Consider the following 23,297-nt stretch of genomic DNA (forward strand, 5'->3'; position numbering starts at 1 on the left):
TTACGCAGTAAAAGTGTTCCGGACCAAAATTATTATATTCATAAAATATATTTCTGCGTTTTTTCTTTGTCACCCTGTTTGAGAGCAGTCACAAACTGCAAAATAATATGTGACAAAATCATTTTGATGTAAAAATAATGTATTAGTACAAAAATAATTTAAAATACTTTGCGTTTTATTGGAAAAAAATCTGACATGTTTTGATTTGTTTGATGAGAAGTAAACACTTATTCAACTTAACTGATTAAATACTCAACTTTTGTTTGGTATTATGTGACACGGAAGAGGAAAAGGTTATTTAATTTAAACCTATGTCTAGATATTAATTGAATTAGTAGGTATTGCAAATAAAAAAGGTATATTATTTTTTTATATTAAATTGGTTACCAATAGTACGATAAGTAAGTTACTAATAAGACTTCACGTAATGACAGCAGAAAACCTAATACAACAAAACGGTTCTATTTCTTTTTTTGGAATTTGTACCGGCGCGTCGGAGATTAATTAATATAAATGTTGTAATTACTTTTTTTCTTGACGGGCAATGGATGGAAGGGTTAAAAGCTTCTTACTCCATTGTGCTAAACGATTTCCATTGTACCACCAATGAGATTTTCCGTTAAAAAGGTGCCTTTATACTTTTACTGTGAAGGACTGCAATGAAAATTTTACAGCTCAGGAACTTATTTGTATTGAACTGAAAAGAAATGTCGTAATTTTGAATATGTTTTTTGTCATTTGCCTTTTCCTGTACTAAAATGTCAGTGACAGATGGATTGTTGTCAACAAAGCTAATAGGCTAGTTTCCAACTAGTCAAACCAGCTACTTTTTACTAAACGTCAAAACACGAAATTACCATGGAATTTTATGAAAAAGCACACTGTGACGTCATAGAAAAAGTGATAAAATGTCGGACTTATTATTACGTTTTTCTTGATTAAAATTCATAAATAAGTTAAATAGAAAAAAATAAAATGTTTTTCGTTAGTTTTATATCTGTTTGTATTCCTTTAGTACTTAATCGGAATTTCATAATTTATCTTGAACCTAGTACACGACTCAGTTCGATATGGGTATATCAGGTAGGTACCTAACTTTCCGTGATAGTCCTGGGGGTTAAAATGGCCACATAGAAGCAATTCATCTAAATAAGCGATATTGCAATTTGACATTCGCGCATATAAAAGTATGTGCGCAATGCAAACAAATGTCAAATAGCAACATTGCTTTCTTAGATGAATTGCTTCGATGTGGCCATTTTAACCCCTCTGTTCGAACAATGCGAGACTTACATCATAAGGTCACCGATTCGAAACCCGGCTCAGGTTCTATATCACTAAATTCGAGTTCATGAGTGTAAATCATAGATAATTGGTAACCACGTGGTTTCCAGGATTTCTGCCCGGTTAATGGCAATAGGCTCTCCTTTTACTATATGGGTCTTAAACATGGCTGGAGAGGACTGTGTGTACAAATTATACACCTTTGCCTACCACTTTAGATCCCTAAAGGGGTTTCGGCATCCGCGGGCGTACCTGTCTTTATGTTTTTTTAAAAGAACGTCTAGGGCCCTGTGCCGAGGTTTTTCTTGCAGTTTCTTTTCCCCGGCCTGCAACCTGTATAAGGTTGTGAGAAGCTGCAGTAGTTTTAGGCGGACGAGACGTTCGTTATGTAAAAATTGACGATTCAAAGTGTAACTATGTTACCTACTGAATAAAGATATTTTTGAATTTGAATATGCCCTATTTTCAGAAAACTCCCGTTTTAAGATTCATTATGTTCGCTTAGGCCTGCATTTCTAATTTCAATAAATATTAAGTAAAGAAAATACAAATTCTCTCTCAAAAAAACAATATAATCGGCGACCTCCATGGTCCAGTGGTTGAGCGTTGGGCTCACGATACGGAGGTCCTGGGTTCGATTCCCAGTGGGGACAGTTTGGTTAGGACATTACAGGCTAATCACCTGATTGTCCAAAAGTAAGATGATCCGTGCTTCGGAAGGCACGTTAAGCCGTTGGTCCCGGTTACCACTTACTGATGTATCTAAGTAAGTTTTTACTTGAGCCATGTCAGAGGCCTTTGGCGGCTCAATAGTAACGCTGACACCAGGGCTGATGAGGTTGGTACTCAACCTCACAACCCACACGATAGAAGAAGAAGCAATATAATAAAGACTATAGTATTTTAGTATTTAGACGCTAAAAGGGACCTTAATTAGAAACTATTTAAGCGTAATACTCTCAAAGTAATTTTGAAGTGGTCGTGGGTTGTTCTAACTTGAGACATCTAGATTGTCGTCGGGAGTATTGTATCCCCAACAATATAACTTTACACAAGAGTTTACTTGATATTAGGTAACTTTAGGCCGCAAGGTAAAATGTTAGTCAAAACCGTTTATACCAGTATTATTATTACCAGCCGGGTCTGCATGACCATGACCACCGCGCCGCGCGCGGCGCGAATTATATCGAGCGCTTGGACCAATAAACGTTACGAATGCTATCAACGTAGGTGGACGTCAAATGGCTATTGGTCGAAGGCCTCGATATATCGCGGTCGGCGCGGTTGCCGTGCAGAGCCTACTGAGGGGTTAAAAACGCCAATAAACAATGACGATAAAATCTGCCTATTTCTCCCATCAAGTTAAAAAGGCCACATCAGAACAATTCATCTAAAAAGCAATATTGCTATTTGACATTTGTTTGCATTGCGCACTTACTTTAATATGCGCAAATGTCAAATTGCGATATTGCTACTTAGATGAATTGCTGGAATATAGCCGTTTTAGAACACCTGTCCATCGAAATTTATGTTAAAAGTAATTACTTTGTAATACGAAGGATTTCGTCCCCTCATTTTAACAGGAAGGAAAAATGTTAGATAAATTTGATTGATCGGTTAAGATAATAAATAAAGTAACGTGTAGCTAAGTGGAGTATCAATTAACGAATTTATAATCTGAGTTCTCGGGACTTCCTAAATGAAAACATTGGTGCTAATACATTGTTTTAAGTTTACGCGGTTATTATCATAATTAAAGCACATAATAACGGGTTCTCATCAGTCATCCCGTGATCATGGCACTTGCAACAGTGTCGAAATATCGGGAGTCTCATATCCCCATTTAAACGCGGTAAGAACCCGTTATTATGTGCTTTAATTATTGGTGCTAATTCCTGTAGGCACCATTTATTTATTTTTAAGTTGTCCTTTTCTTATCCGCCGAAAAGGAACGTAACATAATACGATTTTACAATTAAATACCAGACAATATTTTGAATTTGTCAGAAAGTAAATTTAAAGCTCATGTGAAACATACTTTATGTAAAAAAGCTTATTAACGATAATGATTACGTAAATGATAAAAATGCCTGGTATTAAATGTGTTCCTCTAGTTATTAAATAACTTGTAATGTATACCTATTTTGATTTAAAAGATATTTTGCTGTTGCAGTTTCTTGTCATTTCTTCTCCTCAGCCATAACACACTGCAAAATGACATAGATTAAAAATGATAAATTGACCTTCAACAAGTTTATTTAAGATAATTACATTTAATAAATGGTTCTGTTTATGAAATGGTTATAACATAGTGAAGGTCGCGGGAAGCCGCTGGATGCGGGCAGCGCAGGACCGATCGTTGTGGAGATCCTTGGGGGAGGCCTATGCCCAGCAGTGGGCGTCGTACGGCTGATGATGATGATGATGATGAAATGGTTCTAATTTTTGGTGCAATAATGATTTCCAAGTATATTCAAATTCAATAAGTAGCTGAGAGGATTATGCTTTTTTCTTTAATTCGCGTACGTTCAGTAGGTAATTAAATTTTGCGTGGGGGTTCCTTTTGTGCTCAGTAAGGCGGGATTTTGCGAAATTGAACCCCGAAGGGGATAAACAGGGGTGGCAAAGTTTGTATCAAAATTCTAAAGTTTGAATAGTAAGCTTTATAAATTAATAGAAAATACTCATTATTTAAAGAAATCAGAAAGTATATAAGTAATTATTTTTCTAAACAATCCTTACAAAGGCGGGAATAAGGGGTGTTAGTTTGTATGGAAAATATATTATTTTATTATTATTATTACAAAGCTATAGACTCCATAACACACCACCCATGCGAATTAAGATGTTCCGTGCTTCGGAAGGCACGTTAAGCCGTTGGTCCCGGTTATTACTTACTTACTGATGTAAATACGCTCACGATCCGGAGGTCCCGGGTTCGAATCCCGGTGGGGACAGAACACAAAAATCACTTTACTTTACTTTGGTCAGGACATTACAGGCCAATCCACCTGATTGTCCAAAAGTAAGATGATCCGTGATTCGGAAGGCACTTTAAGTCGTTGGTCCCGGTTGCTATTTACTGATGTAAGTACGTAGTCGTCCCATGAGTCATGTCAGGGGCCTATGGCGGCTCAATAATAACCCTGACACCAGGTTTGATGGGGTTAATAATCCACCTCACAACCCACACGATAGAAGAGAAGACCCATGCAAAGCCAAGGTGGGCCGTTAGTAATAATATAAGGTAGGGAAATATAACCAACGTGAGTCAGCCTCCGTGGTCTAGTGGTTAGAGCGTTAGGCTCACGATCTGGAGGTCCGGGTTCGATTCCCGATGGGAACATTGTCGAAATCACTTTGTGAGACTGTCCTTTGTTTGGTAAGGACTTTTCAGGCGATTCAGATTCTGATTGTCCGAAAAAGTAAGATGATTCCGTGCTTCGGAGGGCACGTTAAGTCGTTGGTCCCGGCTATTAGCCGTAAAAACACCTCCACCAACCCGCAGTGGAGCAGCGTGGTGGAGTATGCTCCATACCCCCTCCGGTTGATTGATAAGAGGCCTGTGCCCAGCAGTGGGACGTATATAGGCAGTTTACGTACGTACGTTTACGTTGCGAGTCCCGCGGGCTTCTATAGGTAACTTTTTTCCTTATTTACTCACTATCCCCTAGGAAACAAGGGATCGGTCGAACTTTTTATTCCAAACGATCCCTATTCCCGTCCCATATTAGCCCAGAGCCCACGTCATTACAATTGGGGCCACGTTTATTAGGACAATAAAATCCCGTGTTGTATTTTACCGGGTTAATTAAAGGTATACGGGAAAGTCGAAGGTTTTTAAGCGGGATTTTATTATAATTGTTGATGGATTTTGTTTATGACGTTGAAATCTCTGCCCTTATTTTAATGACCCTGTTTAAATTTACCTCTCCATTGTTATAATATAGAGGGAGACGTGTATAGTATACAGGTATCAGTGATATAGTAACGAAAACTTTGAGGGATGATTCAGACCATGATTCTGAGTTGATATCAAGTGGAATTTTCCGCCGCAAAGTATGGAACTCAAAATAATATTAAAATCACTAAAATTTTTATGAATTTTTCAACAGGAAATTCCACTTGATATCAACTCAGAATCATGGTCTGAATCATCCCCCTCAGTATTCGTTAAGGTGTCGCTAACACCCATACGTACTCGTATGGCCTGTTCGTACTTGTACGGGGTGTAAGTAACATTGTTAAGAATATTGGGGGGATGATGCAACTCATTATTCTGTGTTAATATCAAGTGGAATTTTCCATTGCAAAATATTTTAACACTTCAACTTATGGATAGGGTTTTGTACGCCGTTACTGTGGATTACATCAGACCTTTTTATAATTTTGAAGATAAGAGTTGTGGCAGTACATTATATACATTAAAAAAAACACTGAGACTTGACGGCGTGTAACATTTCTCACCCTATTTGAATTACAGATTACAATTATACTTTAATGTTTCACAAGCAATAAACATCATGTGAAATACTTATAAACAACATAGGTTTAAACATTCTAAGTATTCTTTCGACTTGAAAAGTAACTTATTGTTTCCTGCCAACGTGAGGCCCCATCCACCCTTTTATACTTTACATGGGGAGTTTGTATTTATTTGTACATATAGGCTAGTAAACGACAATTAATCAAATCAATGATGCGGAACTGATTCTAACTTTAATAATAACGCCTGGAACTATTCAATAGCAATTACGTGAGTTAGTCACTATTGAGTATGAGTTATGTTTAGACGAAGGAGTTAATTGATTCGAGGATGGTATTAATGGAGCTTAATGTTATTTGTGTTAGTTGAAATTTATATGCTAAGAGGGTAATTGGCCCCGATTCCTGCAGACATCTCCTAATTTTATTTTAAGTTATACCCGTCATTTTCTTATCCACCGAAAAGGAAAGGAACGGATGACTGTCAACAAGTTAATTTTAAAATGAATGAATAGCCCGTGTGTATAAAATAGGCATCTCGCTGGTATGCAATCCGTTTGACGTGGTGTCTACTTAATTATGTCTGGTTATTGGCCGATGTAAAATTTTAAGACGGTTGTTTTAGATTTCTGCTTAAAATCGACGGGTATTCCATAAAGGGCTATGAACCTTTCTGGCATATCTCAGTGGCGCCACCTAGCGGATTTTTTAAAACTGCGGCGCACGATGAAACCTGTGCAAATCGATAGGGGACACTTGTCTGAACAAAAAAGCTTTAATGAACCTATGCTCTAAAGTGTCACGTTTTCAAGATATCTAGCTTGAAAGTTACGAAATGTGTCGTATGGATAAATCGATTTTACTCTTTATCTATATACAATCGTAATATAGTGACAAAGTGATTGATTATACATGAAACATTATTTAATATACAACATATTTATCTTATTGAAAAAATGAAATTAATAAATACTTGCAACAACATTAATGGTTTTTGTCTTTGCTACATTATATAGGAAGTACATAGGTACTTAACTGTGCACACCTTATCTAAGGTTACTAATTGCAAACTGAGTTTATCAGTTTGTGTTATGTATGATATAGGCGTCATTTACTCCTTAACTTGATTTTACTTGACACAACGACAGGATCTAATGAAATATAAAATAAAGTTTACATTTTTATATACGCAATGCGTTCAGTGCGGCATCATTAGTACTCGTTAAAAAGCAGAATTCTCGAAGTTTAAGAAATCTGTGTAAGAGAAACAAAATGGTGTACTTATTAACTGCCATTTTGCTTTCTCGTTTAATTCCAGGAACTGCGAAAATGGAGGTCCTTTGTTTAAAGTTGCACGAATTTCTATTATTTCGGCGGAATCAACAAGGATAGCGAATAGCCATACAATAAGTGTGAGTGAGACAACATCATGCAATAAATACAATAGGACGATTGGCAGCCGGGTGAACTTTCAGTCAGTTTGCCACTTTCATCTTCAACGTGCGCACGCGCTTTTGTCTGTTCTGAGACTCTATCCTGTTCATTCTGTTGTATTTGTTACCACTGTTGAGTTTGTTAATATTCCTCTTGAGTTTGTTAGTATTTTTGTTGACTTTGTTAGTGTTATTGTTGAATTTGTTGTTGTTGTCTTGGCAAGATGTCCAGTCATGTTGGTGCCAGGCAATGTTTTTTGTTGTGGTGTAAGCACTGTTCGTGGCCCGCGCCGAAGATCTCGGCGTCCTATACAGTCTTACTTGACAACTGAAGATTATATTGCTAGGCACCCCAACATCCTGAATTATGCTCGCCACTTATTTGACGATCGAGAGCTACGAGGGGCGGCTGGAAAATTATGAGCCTAAGTACCTTTAACTATTACTAGTGAGCCGCGCGGTACAGCACTAATTGAGGGTATCTCAAGCAATATAAATCTCAATTTTCATGTCTTTAGCATCAGTACTTTTTTAGTAATTGAACCTTAAACGTCACCATGTCTGAGTATTCCGCGAATTGCACGAAATTCGAGTACAGAGCTGTCATCAAATACCTTACAAAGAAGAATAAAACGCCGACGGAAATATTTTAAGACATGTCTACTGTTTACGGAGCGTCTGCACCTTCGTTTGCCACCGTAAAACGTTGGAGCCGAAAATTCAAACATGGCAGGGAGTCGCTCAAAGATGACCCCAGGCCGGGGCGGCCGAACACCGCCGTTACCGAAGAAAACATCGAAAAAGTAAAAAAACTTGTTCTTGAAGATCGGCGATTCAAGTTGTGGCATCTAGCTGAAGCTATAGGCATTAGCAAGGACCGAATCGGCGCCATTCTGCATAATCATTTGCACATGAAAAAGGTGTGTGTGCGATGGGTGCCAAAAATGTTCACGCCGTTGGATAAACAGCGACTCGTCACAACTTCGCAGGAGTTTTTGGACATCTGTGGTGATAATCCTGATGATGTTTTTTCGCGTCTTGTCACTGTTGATGAATCATAAATTCGACAGTATGATCCTGAATCCAAACAGGAGTCAATGCAGTGGATAGAAAAAGGAGAAAGGCAGCCTCGGAAATTCAAAGTTGAAAGATCGGCGTCCAAGCTCATGGCCACTGTTTTTTGGGATTGTGAAGGAATTTTGTTTATAGATTACCTTTCCAAAAATACTACAATGAATGGTAATTATTATGCTGGATTGTTGACAAGAGTGCGTCAAGTGGTTGTCGAGAAAAGGAGAGGCAAACTTGCGAAAGGTGTCCTGTTTTTGCAAGACAATGCACCCGTCCACACTGCGCGAGTTGCAAGGCGTGCCCTTGCCGAGACTGGATTTGAAGAAATCAACCACCCACCGTACAGTCTAGACCTGGCCCCTAGCGACTATTTCCTTTTTTCCGATTTAAAAAAGGACCTCCGAGGACGGAGATTTGCCAGTGACGAGGGAATGAAGGCGGCCGTAAACGAACATTTCGAAGACAAAGACGGCGAATATTTTTTGACCGGGTTAAAAGCGCTTTATAATAAATGTAAGAAGTGTGTTGAAGTAGAGGGAGATTACATAGAAAAATATTTTTTTTATACACATCTATCAGTATTTTTAATACCTTAGGCTCATAACTTTTCAGCCGCCCCTCGTAAGTAATCTTATTTGAACATTGCAAAAAATAAAAATCTCAGTATGCAGTGTATCTGGTATCTATATTATAGTCCCTGGTCAGTATAATACATAAAATGACAATGTATAATTCGGCTCGTTTCTCAATCGTGCTTTTCATAATCGAAATGTCATATGAAAAAAATTCGTGTATGGATATAATATATCCTACTTTATCGAAGCTCTCATTATGTAGCGTCTTAGACAAAGTGTAATCAACGCAAAACATTTTTAACAGAAAGTCGTCAACTTATCTCTATTATAATTAGCCAGAGATAGCTCTTACGCCAAGCGTATCACTTGTGTACCAGACTTACGCTTTCAATAGATTTTATAGCCAACTATTACCACTTAATTATGTATAATAAATGATATTTGCATTTTTTTGTAACAGTAGAGAGTAATCAGTTCATATTAATGCAAGCACAACGGTAAGGCTGTTTTTTCATCTGACATGTGCTACGTTGCTAGGTTTAATATCCACCAATCAGATAATTGGGTCTGATTCTGATCGGCACAATGAACCCGATTGTAGGGTATGCAACGTAGCATCTAGCATGTTACTGGTGGAAACGCAGTCTAAATGTGACGTACTTACTTCATTATTGATGGAACAGTATTCTTATCGTTTCCAGCTAACTACGCAATACCGAATATGCCACATTTAAAAGAGGAAGTGACGATTGCTTGCGCCCTAATAAATGCCTTCGGAAAACGGGTGACAAATCACCCACTCGTAAATGAAATAATCAACGATATATACCTTAAGCACGACGCCCCAAACTATCTGTGCGAGTTTGTAATACAAAACAATTTAAATCAACGCAGAGCCGCTTTCCAAGCTATAAACTCAAGTGAAGGCTTTCAACAGTTTCCCATCTTATCATATGAGGATCTGTTGATAATGTCTCTGGGGCCGTATCAAGTGACGCAGGCAAGAAGCTACTATGGCGAACACCTAAAAGAAAACGGAACGTTTTTCATTGAAGTGTATGAAGATTTTGAAGTTGACTATAATTTAAATCAATACAACATAGTAGTTTGTGATCCTTGGCTGACAAGAGCTAAAATACTCTCGAGGCACCAGAGCAACAGAATTTATTTTGTATATATCTTGCTAAATAATAGTTCGAAAAACAGAAATAAACTTGTCGGTCACTATTGCAGCTGTATAGTTGGAAAACGGACACTCGGGTGCTGTGCTCATGTCATGTGCATAGTTTGGTATATGGGATGGGCTCGGCACCAAGAAATTCAACCACCTGCTGCCTTTTTAGATCAAGTTATTATTTCTGATGAAGAAGAAGATTGATTATTCAAGAAGACTGATATTCATTATCCTAATAGGTACGAATATGTATAAAAAAAGCCTATTTGTTATAAGTATATACACTGTATGTATTCAATAACAATTAGTATTGATTACATTTTTAAGCAAAATATAAATAACTATATGACTACTTTTACGATGTTTTATTTCATACTTATAAAAACACAACTAAGAAAATCGATGAATAATTGAACAATGTGTTCATGTAATATGATTGTTATGAACTAAACAGCTTAAGGTCCCGTTGCATTGAAGGCACACACCCCATTGGTGTGTCTATACGAACTAGTTATGTTCCATACACTGCTGTAAAGTAAAGTAGTCCTAAAAGCGAATTTTCACACCCCACCTGCTTTCACTGTGATTAGACATAAATGTCTTTCATTGAATAAACATAAAAACTCAAAAAGTGTGAAATTGTTAGACAATCATAGCAAATAACTTTGAGCGTGATTACCACGAGAATAAGTCATGAGCTGTACATCTCACGACTCGTTTCTGGATTTCTTTTAAGTTACACATAAAAGTAAGTTATAGATATTTATTTTATCTATTTTCTATTTATTTATTTTTCAATAAAGTAAATATGTGGTATATTAAACACTAATATTCCATGCATAATCACTTAGTCACTATATTCCAATTGCATATAAAAGTAAAATCGATTTGTTCATACAACACTTTTCGGAACTTTCAAGCTAAATATCTTGAAAACGTGACGCTTTAGAGCATAGGTTCATTAAAGCTTTTTTGTGCAGAAAAGTACCCCCTATCGATATGCATAGGTTTCATCGTGCGCCGCAGTTTTGAAAAATCCGCTAGGTGGCGCCACCAGGCTATGCCAGCCTCCATAGTGAAATGTTCAATGCCCTTTTATACATGTCGATTTCCCGTCTTTTCTTTTTCAACGGATAAAAAAATGAGTGGTATAACTTAAAATAAAATTATATGGCGTCTGCAGGAATTAGCACCATTATTTATGTATAATATCCATCTCATTTGAGGTCATGAGCGTGAGTTTATGTACCTACATACATACAAAATGCATATAGGTATATATGTAGCGAACACATAATAAGTACTAAAAGACAAGTTCCAAACTCAAATTACTGTCTACATACTATGCACCACTAGTAAGGTCAATGGTCATTGAGTTACCATAAATAAAGGGAACACGTTTAAGGCCCATTTGCGCGCGCATCCTAAACTAGGGAATGAAATTAACACGCAGTCGACTCATTTCGTCACTGACATCGCTAACTGACGTATCTGAAATTTTTGGCGAATCTTATTTTGCACCTTTTGCAATTCTCAACAAGACACAAATTATTGTAGCAAAGAATTGCAGATACGTCAGTTTGCAGTCACCTACGATTTGCGCGGTCGTGATCAGCTTAACACAATAGGAAAGTATGCCTGTGTATGTCCAGAGCGAAGAAAGTAAAAATATAATAACTACATAAGCTCACGAGTATATATACCAATTGCAGTAGTCAGCGGTACATCCATCGCAAGATGAACTAAGTACCCGCACCTCATCGAGCTTTCTGTTAGACTGACGTGATAGGTGGCGACCCGTATCGCCGTCTATAATGGTCGAGCCAACTACATATGTTAGTTAAAACAACACTTCCTCATTTTTCCGTAGTTTTGAAACTTATATTTTTAATAATTTATTGTAAACAGGATAACACAGATCACTCTATATAACAACAAGAAGAGCGATAAAAAACACTTTCATTTTAAGACTCCGAATTAACAGTGGGTGCAAGTTTTCTTTGATTACTTGTGGCTCTGTCCATCCCAGGGAATACAGGCGTGAATTTATATAATGTAATTCGTAATCAGCATTTTTAGGGTAAGTGGTTTAAGCAGCTGTACACTTTCTGTTTTTTCTTTACTGACGGCACATCCAGGACACTTCATACAAAAACCTCGTTTTACACAGACACTTCACAATGACGTTATCGTACACGCGCATCTGTGTGTGACGTCTGACGCCCATACGATTGAGACTTAAGTAAGACCGAGGGGTGAGGTAAACCTAGCTTAGCCGCTGGTGGGGAGCGGAGAGATGTCGTTCTATACGTAGTATTACTTTACGATTCGCTCTACACGTGCAGCCTGTGGGCGAATTTCACTCAGAAAGCATACAACGCTATCCGCGTCCAGTTCAACAACGCTTTTAGGGTGTTATTGCGGCTGCCTCGCTTCTGTAGCGCCTCGGGCATGTTCGCTGAAGCTCGCGTCGACTGCTTTTATACGACTATGAGGAAGCGATGCACGTCTCTGGTGCGCAGGGTGCGGGGCAGCGGCAACCCCGCCCTCTCGATGATAAGTGCGCGACTCGACTGCCCGTATCTGCGTAGATGCTGTGACTTGCATGTCATAGCATCTAATATTAGATAAAGCTACTAACATCTAGAATAAGTTTACTAACACATATGAGACATGTTTCGTGAAATAAATAAATTTATGCTCTGCTCACGGTCTAGCGGAGGAGTAAAATCATAAGATTTCATCTTTATTATGATTTAGCTTACGGAACCCTAACAACATATATTGCTAGCCACAATGAAACCTTGTTCAGCGATTTGTAGTAATTTGTTGTGATTAGCCACTTAATTTTAAGCACGTAACGTATTTCAAAAATCGTTTATTTACCATCTAGAACCATTGGACGACCTATTGCAAATTAAAAATTATATTTTCATTCTATATTACCATCCTTTCATCTATCAATTCAACTGTCCTACTTGATTTTGTAAACTTTTCAATGGAAACCAAAACATTTATACTAAAGGTAATTACCTTTATTATTGTAAGTATATCAACTGTTATTTTCACAATCCTTATTTAGTTATAGTTTCTTCAAAAAATAGATGTTAGGTATATAATCCTCCTTAATATTCTTCTTTTTACTCATATCTATCGATTAGTATTATCATTCAAAATCTTTATATAATAAATATATGATATGTATAATATACGTTGATGAGGGATGTGTTGCTGATGCAGTTTCTTGTCATTTCTTCTCCTCGGCCATGACACCTTGCGAAATGACGTAAATTCAAAAATGTTACATTGACCTTCAACAAGTTTATCCATGATAATTACGTTGAGTAAATGATTCTGATTTCTGTTTATAAAAGCGAAAGTTGACTGACTCACTCATCTCGAAATTTCAGAAAATACAATTGCTAGGGGTTTCAAATATTGTATGGGGGTTCCTTTTAAGACGTACGTGGTCACTAAGACGGAATTTTGCGGAATTCATCCCCTAAGGGGTAGGGGGTTAGACTTATAATATTAGGGTTTCACGCGAATGAACTCGCGGGTAGCAGCTACTTAGTGCATTATATGTGTTTAAAGAATTCGCCAATCTGTATACAATATTTTTGCCATCTCGCTGTGGCAGTGGTATTCCAAATAATGAAACGATGGATTAATAAATAGACTTACATTAGACATTTTGTTTACCCGAAAGAAAAATATGAGGACGTACCATAACATAAGCTCATGACTATAACCCAATTGAAAGAAAGAAAGAAAGAAACATTTATTACTTCCGGACACCACAGACACAGACAGACAGGTACATTACATTTAACACAGGACAGAAACCACACGGAAATCAATAAGTACACAGACAAACAATTGGGGTCATCCATCGCAAGAAGTCTATTGTATTGGTACATTTAATTACATTTCTTTCTTTTTTGTATTAAATAATTATTGTAATAGTGTCAGGTTCGATCTGCTTCCTCTTTACTTATTTAGTAAAATGCGGTCAACGCCGCTGGTGGTACAATTACCAAGACAAATATTGTAATATTAATTATTAAACCATATTGTATCATTGTTGGTTGATCCAAATAAATTTAAAAAAAAAGATGAACTAAATACTCACAGCTCACCGAGTTAGCCCAATGTGATAGGTGAGCCGTGTATAATGGTCGGTCCAACTGTGTTACTGAAAACTACATTAATAATACATTAGTGCAAGTTCGGTACCGGGGTGCGAACCCGCGCTCCCCGTTTGAGAAGCACGCCGGCGAACCACATGATCTCAGTGTCTATCTTCTCTTCTTCTATCGTGTGTGTACCAACCTCATCAACTCTGGCGTCAGGGTCACTATTGAGCCCCAAAGTGACTATGAAATATGATGATAGACTTTCAATTTTCAGATATTCTCAGCTACTGCGGGCGACAGATTTCGTAAACGAACTACAACTGTTAGACCTGATCCTGATTTAAAATGTGTTAAAGCGAAATGGGAAGATTTTCGCCTCCCAGATTGTATAGTAATAAAAGACATGAAGGCAATTATGGACAGAGTGGCCTTATTTAAAAGAGGAGAATATTGCCCTTATGAGGAGACGTACAAATGTAAAATTTTTCCTCACAGCAAAGTCGTCGCCAAGATTATTGACGATTATTTTTCCTGAACCTACTGCTAATATAGAAGTTTTCTTGAAATAAATAACCTAAATCACGAAACGGAGTATCGATATTTTTAACGACAATTTAAATTTAAATCACATAATAAAATCATAAAATACATTATTATATACTTTGATTAAGAGTGAATTTATTTTATAAATCACATTGAATTAAGTATATTATCTACTTTAACATAAGACCAAATAATTGATTAAACAAAACAACATACAGATATCTACAAAAAGAAAAACTCATCCAAAGCAAAAAAGAAAAAAAAAATGATAAGAAAAAATAATTATAAATTTATTTGATTTCATATTTATATGTACTATACTAAAATGCCTAAGTAAGAAAATATTTAAGTAAGTACCTATCTTATTTTATCTAACTATCTATTATTTATACTCAAGTCCATTTTTACTTCGCACAAAGACCCATGAAGCGTTCCATGTCATGCATCTCCCTCGTGCATCGCGTATCCAATGTTGATATTCGTCGAAAGACGAAGGTCTTCGACGTGGGTAAGCGAATCTCTAGTCTTAAGTGGAAATGGGCCGGATACTTGGCATGCGATGATGGTCGGTGGTCAAAGGCCGTCACAGAATGGTGGCCTCGAGAAGGGGAAAGCACAGTAGACCAGTGGCCCGGTGGTCATAATGAAATCGTTGCAACGGCGGGAAAAATTTGGATGAGGTAAGCGCAGGACTGGAAGGGGTGGCAAAATGGAGGAAGAATTATTTGAAAAAAAAAGCAAGACGAGAAAATAAAAGCAAGGCTTCGTCACAAATGTAATTTTAAACAGTCAAGGAAATCCACACAAGCTTCGTTAAACATGATGACAACTATAGTTTCCAACTAGTCAAATCGGTTACTTCTTACTAAACGTCAAAACACGAAATTACTATCGAATTTGTACGAAACATCACACAGTGACGTAAAATTCATAAATAACTTAAATAGAACAATAAATTATGTTTCGTTAGTTCTAGATCTGTCTTTATTTTTAAAATTTCATAATTCTTTAGCAATTAGAATTTTATGATTTAACTTAAACCTAGTACACGGCGCAATTTAGTGGTATAGGCATAGAATAAGGAATAATACGTATGGGTCCAGATGGCCTCTGAACCATAGATTCAAAATATAATTATATGGTTTGAACAGGATTTTCGCGCGTAAAATGATGATATAAGTATTTCAACACATTTCCATGCGTGTCCAAATAGATTTGATTGATGTTGTAACCTTATATAAGCACTATTAATATCGAATAATTAAAAGCACGTTCAATAATGTCGTCGAGAACAGTAGGTATTAATTACTAATATAAGTTCTCTAAATCATTTTGTGAAGACCTTCGACTTCGACAAATCATGTTTCTTTTTATTCTTGTAAGTACTATCATATTACCATATTCTATTTAAGTAAAACAGCTATTTAAAACAGAGCTTTTAATATGAGTAATTAACGTTTTTCCTTCACGCGAGAACAAATACATCAGGGCCTCAATATCGACCCCGCCGACGTGTTATTTGTTTCATTGCTTATCGCTATCGGCCCGCTAGGGTAGATCGATTATTTTTTTTTGTCCCCACCGGGAATCGAACCCGGGACCTCCGGATCGTGAGCCCAACGCTCAACTACTGGACCACGGAGGTTGTTCGTCGTGCATGTAAATTAACATGTTTTACGTTTTATTTCCAGTTATGTTTAGTGTGCTCTACCACGACATTATATATAAAGAAATCGACAACTATGGCACCTGACCCCGACATTAATTGTATTGAAGTTCAATGGGGAAAATTTAACCTCCCAAAATGTATAATTATAAAAGACCTTAAAGAAATCATGTCACGGATAGCCGAATATAAAAGAAATAAGTACTGTCCTTATGCTGAAAAGGACAAATGTAATAACAAGTCCGATCGCGAAGTCACTAAAGCTGCGCAAAAAATTATTAAAGACGTTATAGGTGATGATAAAATATATTCAACTAAAGTTAATAAGACGACAAAAGAAACGGGGAAACCAAAGAACTATAAGAAGAAATTACAATATACATCTGATTATTAAACAAGTAACAATAAAAAAACAAGTCGATATCCATAGAAAGAAGATTTATAAGTTTAAGTATAGCAGAAAAGAGAAAATATCTGCAACAGAGGCCGATTCATTCATTCGCTCAACATTTTCCTAAAACCCACTTTCCATGATATCCAATAAATATACAGGGTGTTAGTGACATCGTAACGAATATTGAGGGGTATGATTCAGCCCATAATTCCGAGTTAATATAAAGTGGAATTTTCCGTCGAAAATTCATTTTTTATTATTATTTTCAATTCTATACTTTTGCAATGGAAAATTATACTTCATATCAACTCAGAATAATAAGCTAAATCATCCGCCTAAGTATGCGTTACGATGTCACTTACACCCCGTACAAATACGTACAGGTAGCCATACAAGTACGTATGGGTGTTAGTAACACCGTAACGAATACTGAGGTTTCAGACCACGATTCTGAGTTGATGTCAAGTGGATTTTCCTGTCGGAAAAATCACGGAAATGTTCGTGTCTTTTTTAATTATTTTTAGTTCTATCCTTTTGAGACAGAAAATTCCGCTTGATATCAACTCAGAATTATGGTCTGAATCATCCCTCAAAATTTTATGATGTAACTAACAGTAACATCCCGTATAGATTAAAAACTCATTTTCTATCGTTATATCGTCCGATGTATTCATACAATGTTTTTTCTAACAACAAAAAAAAAATACTATAAATTCGCGTTTGACCACATTTTCACCTGAAGCATGATACAAATTGTGATAGTGCATAACATTCCAATTTTTCAACCAGCAAAAAAATAACCGACTTTTATTCTACACTTACTTGGAAGTGTCTTCTTCCTTATAAAAAAAGCATTATGGATCATCCTGGAGAAAGTACAATTCCTAACTCGTGTGTGTAGTTGTGTGAGCTCTTCGTGATTATAAACTTACCGGATATCCTCTTAATATGGAGCTGCGTCGCGAAATTGTTCCCCATTTGTGAGACATAGCTGTCCTTTTTGCTGGAGAGCTGTATGCTGAAGCCGTCCGACTCTAGTGACGCTCTGGGAGCTCTCGCCGCTTGTACTGCTTTGTTCTGACACACTGGAGTCGGGGCTACTTTCGCTAGGGCAGCCTCTTGCGAGCCTGTGCTGTCCCGTCGCCTGCTCTTGTGTTCGAGCAGCATACTCGGCGTGCAACCCATGCTGTCACATTGGCACTACACTTTGGCACTTACACTGTCACTCATCACTGATTTATCTGGAACAAGGAAAGGTGATTTTGTTAATGTTGACCTACTGGCATGAAAAGGGTTAAAAAGGCCACATCGAAGCAATTTATCTAAAAAGCAATATTGCTATTTGATGTTACGTGTGTTAACGTCAACAAATGTCAAATAGCAATATTGCTTTTTAAGTGAATTGTTTCAATGTTTTTTAGATAACTTTATTCATGTCAAGACACAAATACATATCTCCCTTCAATTATCGAGAAGGGACATGGGAGCAACCTCCATCATGCTACTCCAGTGCGGGTGGGTGGTGAAGGTGAACTAAAACAATGGAAAAAATCTTAGGTAAAAAAGTAGGTAAGTATTCAGTTTGAAATTAACGTTTTTTGAGACCACTGGTAAAGAATTTGGAATATCTTTTCATTTGCTGCTTTATCCAATTTTATAATAACACAAAAGAAAGTGAGTTGTTTTCTTTAAATTCTTCTTTTATGTTGTTCGGTTTCGATTTGATTAAATTCTTTCATTTTGCGCTGGACGGGTACGCTGAACAAAGCTTGCAACAAGCAAAGCTTTAAGCACTTTTAAAATTTGTAACAAAACAATCTCATTTTATGGTATTTGTTAGCAATTATCAGAAACAGCAACTCCGCAATTGAATATTTCTCACTAAAATAACATAGTTATATTTTTCTTTTTTTTTCAAAATATCACGATATGTTTCTATGCTTGTTTGAGGGTGTGTACATGTTCGTATGGGGACCATACAAAACAGGTAGATTCATTGGTTATTTATTGGTTACCCCGATACCGACCCCGCCGACGTAGTCGACGATTTCCCTCATTCAGCGCTTATCGCTATCGGCCCAACTGGGCACCCTGAGGACTGTTGTCTTAATCTTTCGAACGCCGGAACGCGGATCTCGACCAGACACAATGTAGGTAAAATCTATTGTGTCTGGTATCTCGGCATATGAGAGGTTAAACGTTGTATCGGGTGAGAGCCTTCAGCGCTCCCCATTTGTCCGGCCAAGTAGGTAATGCCATCTGCGGCAAACCTACGATAAGTCACGTCAAAAAAAAATTGGTTACAATTAGGTAAGTGATCCTAAGCCACAGATCATAGAAACATGAGCCCACACACTTCTTTCACATATCGCCGGTTAATTCACATCGGCGTGTGAAGCGGCCGCACCAAGGCATTTCTGGCTGGACCGTTACATCGATTTGTCCGCCGTTCATTGAGTAGTAATACAAGCACTAGTTATGGTCGCATAATACCAAAGAAGCAATGAGTGACGTAGAAAGTTATATAATACAATCGTTGTCTTAAATAATATAATCGTTTTGTGCATATTTCGGTCCCTTCGACTGTGCTTCCGCGGCATTTCTCTATAATAAGAATTATGTTTATGATTAACCGTGGCGATGATAGATGCGCGTCTCGATCATCACAATGACAATATGCGCAAAACTCACGTAAAACTGTGGTCATACGCAAACCAATATTGAATGAAAAAGTATTTCCATTTTCTGCAACAGCATAAAATTTTGTAGCAAACAAAAAATATCGCGTCACATTCAATTATTGGTTGCTTGTGTTTTGAACTCCACTATGTGAGCTAAATCCAATTTATTTCCTTTGTAACAACAAGTTGTAACAAAAAATATGACGTTTATTGTTGGTTTTATGGCGACAGACGATGGTAAAGGATTTTTTTGGGCTGAATAAATAAATAACATGACAACAAAATCTCTGTATAGTGCACTGTTGTTACTGTCAGGATACGTTTGGGGGCTTACAGACGAACGACGATGGTGTCGCCGACCATCACGTCGCCACGGCATGTCAACGACATCGCCGACCGTCGCCACGGCATGTCAACGACATCGCCGACCGTCGCCGCGGCATCTCAACTACGTCGCCGACCGTCGCCGCGGCATGTCGACGACCACGTTTACACGGGGCGAAAATTTAGCCTTGTTTTAATGTTTGGTAAGTATAGATTTACCGGACGGAACCGGGCCATTATAGAATGGCTTTTGGAAGTCCGGTCGTCGTGTTCTGTTTTAGGTAAGCGGACCCTGTGGAAAACGGAATAATGATAGGTAGATGATGATGACTAATTCATTGATTAAAAAAAAACAAAGAGACTAGGCATCCACCACAAGCTTCGTCACAAATGTACTTAATTCAATAAAATCCACAAAAGCTTCGTCAAATATGATGACCACTATATACTATAATTAAAGCACATAATAACGGGTTCTTACCGCGTTTAAATGGGGATATGTGTGCTTTAATTATGATAATAACCGCGTAAACTTAAAACAATGTATATACCACTATATATGTTCAGATATAGGCTAGTTTCCAACTGGTCAAATTAATTACTTTTTACTAAACGAAATTACTATCGAATTTGTATGAAAACCCACACAGTGACGTCGTAGAAAAACGTGATAAAAAGTCTGACTCATTATTACGTTTTTCTTGACTTAAATTAATAAATAAGTTAGATAGAAAAAAGAAAATGTTTTTCGTTAATTTTAGACCTGTGTTTATTTAGTAATCAGATCTTGAACCTGACGGCTCAATTCAGTGGATTAGAACCAGAGCCCAAGCTGGGATTTGAATCTGTGACTGCGATGATGTAAGTCACGCCTTTTCCGCACAGCATTTTTTTCACTCCCATTCCCGCAAAGAAGATGGTTCAATTTGATTTGTTTATGAAATAACACTTCAGATCAGATAACCATACCCGCTTTCCTCATTTCGCCTGCTACAGACAACCTTTCCAAACACCTCACACTCAAAGAATATCGTAGGAAATAATAAAATAATACCGGTACCATTACGTATTTGGTACCGTACCGGATTAATTTCGGTACGAAATTGTGAGTAAGTGCCTCAATGCCTCGTGTGTAGTACCTGAGTACCCTTTGGAAATGGAAGGTAAACACGAAAATTTTAAAAGGATTTGTGTGGGTTCCAGCTGTGCTTATAGGGTGACTGCCAAGACGTTACTTGGATTATGGATCGTGAAGTCTTTAGATTTGTGAAGTCCATAGGTCCTATTTTGCTTCTATGCTAGATGGGGAGAAAATAAAAATAGGCACCCAACGCGTTCATGTTCTCGAAAGAGATGCCGTGACGACTTGGACGCTTACAGGAGGGACTGACCGGACGGAAAATTCCACTTGATATCAACTCAGAATCGTGGCCTAAATCATCCCTCAAAGTTTTCGTTATGATGTCGCTAACACCCTGTATAGTGGACACCCTCCTATTTTTGTATTTACGTTTAAGTCTGTATTGCTGTGTCCGACATATTAATAAACATGTTTATATTTCTTTCTTCAAATGGATATGATGGCTCATATTGTGTTTAAGTTACTAGTACCAAACGTGTTGTGTAGTGGACATAATTCCTTATTCTAGTTCGACTTGACTGGATTTTGTCAGGTAAAATATAATGTGGGTTGGTGGAGGAGCTTTCCGGCTAATCCCTGGGACCAACGAGCTTCACGTGCGTCCGATGCACAGAATCATCTTACTTTTTCAGTAGCGTGGTGGAGTATGCTCCATACCCCCTCTCGTTTGTTTGAGGGGAGACCTGTGCCCAGCAGTGGGACGAATATAGGCTGTTTATGTTATGAATGTAAAATACATCTCCCTAGCATTATCCCTTTTTTCACAGGGTCCGCTTACCTAACCTGAAGATTTGACAGGTCCGGTTTCTACAGAAGCGACTGCTTTTCTGACCCTCCAACCCGCGAAGGGAAAACCAGCCCAATACAGAATGTGGGTTTCCTCACGATGTTTTCCTTCACCGCTGAGCACGTGATAATTATTTATGATCCAAACATGAATTCGAAAACATATTCGTGTTGGCTTATTATATTAATTGTATGATTATTTATTCTATTTAGTTATTTGTCGCGAAGTATTATTTTTTTAAAGCACATGTAAAAGTATGGTTGCTTAACTACCTCTCGGAAACCGGAAAGTCATGAGTATAGTTAATGTATTGTTAGAATGACATATTACGGCAGTGGAGGGGCGGTTTCCGAGAGGTGGTGGGACAACCGACACGGCCAGGACGGCATTATGAAACGAGCAGCCTAGCGGTGTAGACCTAAAATAATATTAAAGCAAATTGTCATAGTGGAAGTGAATAAATCGGTGTGATAAAAACCAAGTACATTGTTTAATTTCTGAAACTGATCCCATAGTTTCAGAAGTGGGATACACAAAAATCAATAGGATTTTTGCTACGCCACGCTAACGTAAGTGTTATTTTCTTTCTTTATTTCTATTTTTTTTTTTGCTTTCCCTGCATTTATCGAGACATTATTTTGATAGACCCATATGTGCTCACGAATTGCTTCTTGTTGGAAATTAAGCTGTATTTATCGTTACGGGTTGTATCCCGGAGATTTATACGGTTTGTCAAGCATGTTCATCTTGCCAGGGTACTCCCTGGAGATCCACGTGTTTGTTAATTTAAATATCATTTTGTTTACGTAGTGTTAGAAATTAAGCTGTATTTATCGTTACGGGTTGTATCCCGGAGATTTATACGGTTTGTCAAGCATGTTTATCTTGCCAGGGTACTCCCTGGAGATCCACGTGTTTGTTAATTTAAATTTCATTTTGTTTACGTAGTGTTAGAAATTAAGCTGTATTTATCGTTACGGGTTGTATCCCGGAGATTTATACGGTTTGTCAAGCATGTTCATCTTGCCAGGGTACTCCCTGGAGATACACGTGTTTGATATTCTTAAATTATTATCGTTCAGTTGTAATTATGAAGTATATGACTACATTATTGGTTTGTCAAAATGACTATTACTTTGTGACAAGATGCCTATTTTAAAAATCTGACTATATTTTACCTACATGGGGCTACTCTCCATAGGTGTATATTGTCTAACGGATAATAGCTTTCTTGCCCGGGCACTCCCTGGAGATGACTATTAGCCGATGTTATAGTTTTAATGTAAGGGAAAGTAACAAAACTAATAAATTACACTGTATTGATGAGGTTCTAAGCTTAAAAAAAATTTTAAGTTTCAGAATGGACGACCAAAGAGACCCTATACCAAGGGGTGACGGTTCGAACTACCTACGTAACCCAGGAGCGCCCAGGTCACAGGGCCAGGGTAGTTATCAAGGTGACCCAGGAGAACCCAGGTCACAGGGTCAGGGCTCTTACCTACGTAACCCAGGAGCGCCCAGGTCACAGGGCCAGGGTAGTTATCAAGACGACCCAGGAGAACCCAGGTCACAGGGTCAGGGTTCTTACCTACGTAACCCAGGA

General features: G+C 37.6%; 1 protein-coding gene across 1 annotated transcript in view; it reads right to left on the reverse strand.

Moving 5' to 3' along the window:
• LOC126374302 (high affinity cAMP-specific and IBMX-insensitive 3',5'-cyclic phosphodiesterase 8) overlaps nucleotides 1–23,297 on the reverse strand; it is a 342,656-nt gene that overhangs the window by 235,942 nt on the left and 83,417 nt on the right. Inside the window, exon 2 of the mRNA XM_050020843.1 lies at nucleotides 17,694–18,002. Coding sequence (XP_049876800.1) covers nucleotides 17,694–17,946 — 253 coding nt within the window. The 5' untranslated portion in view covers nucleotides 17,947–18,002. The remainder of the gene's footprint in view (nucleotides 1–17,693; nucleotides 18,003–23,297) is intronic.

Source organism: Pectinophora gossypiella, chromosome 17, assembly GCF_024362695.1.
Source record: "Pectinophora gossypiella chromosome 17, ilPecGoss1.1, whole genome shotgun sequence".
Classification (NCBI taxonomy): Eukaryota; Metazoa; Arthropoda; class Insecta; order Lepidoptera; family Gelechiidae; genus Pectinophora; species Pectinophora gossypiella.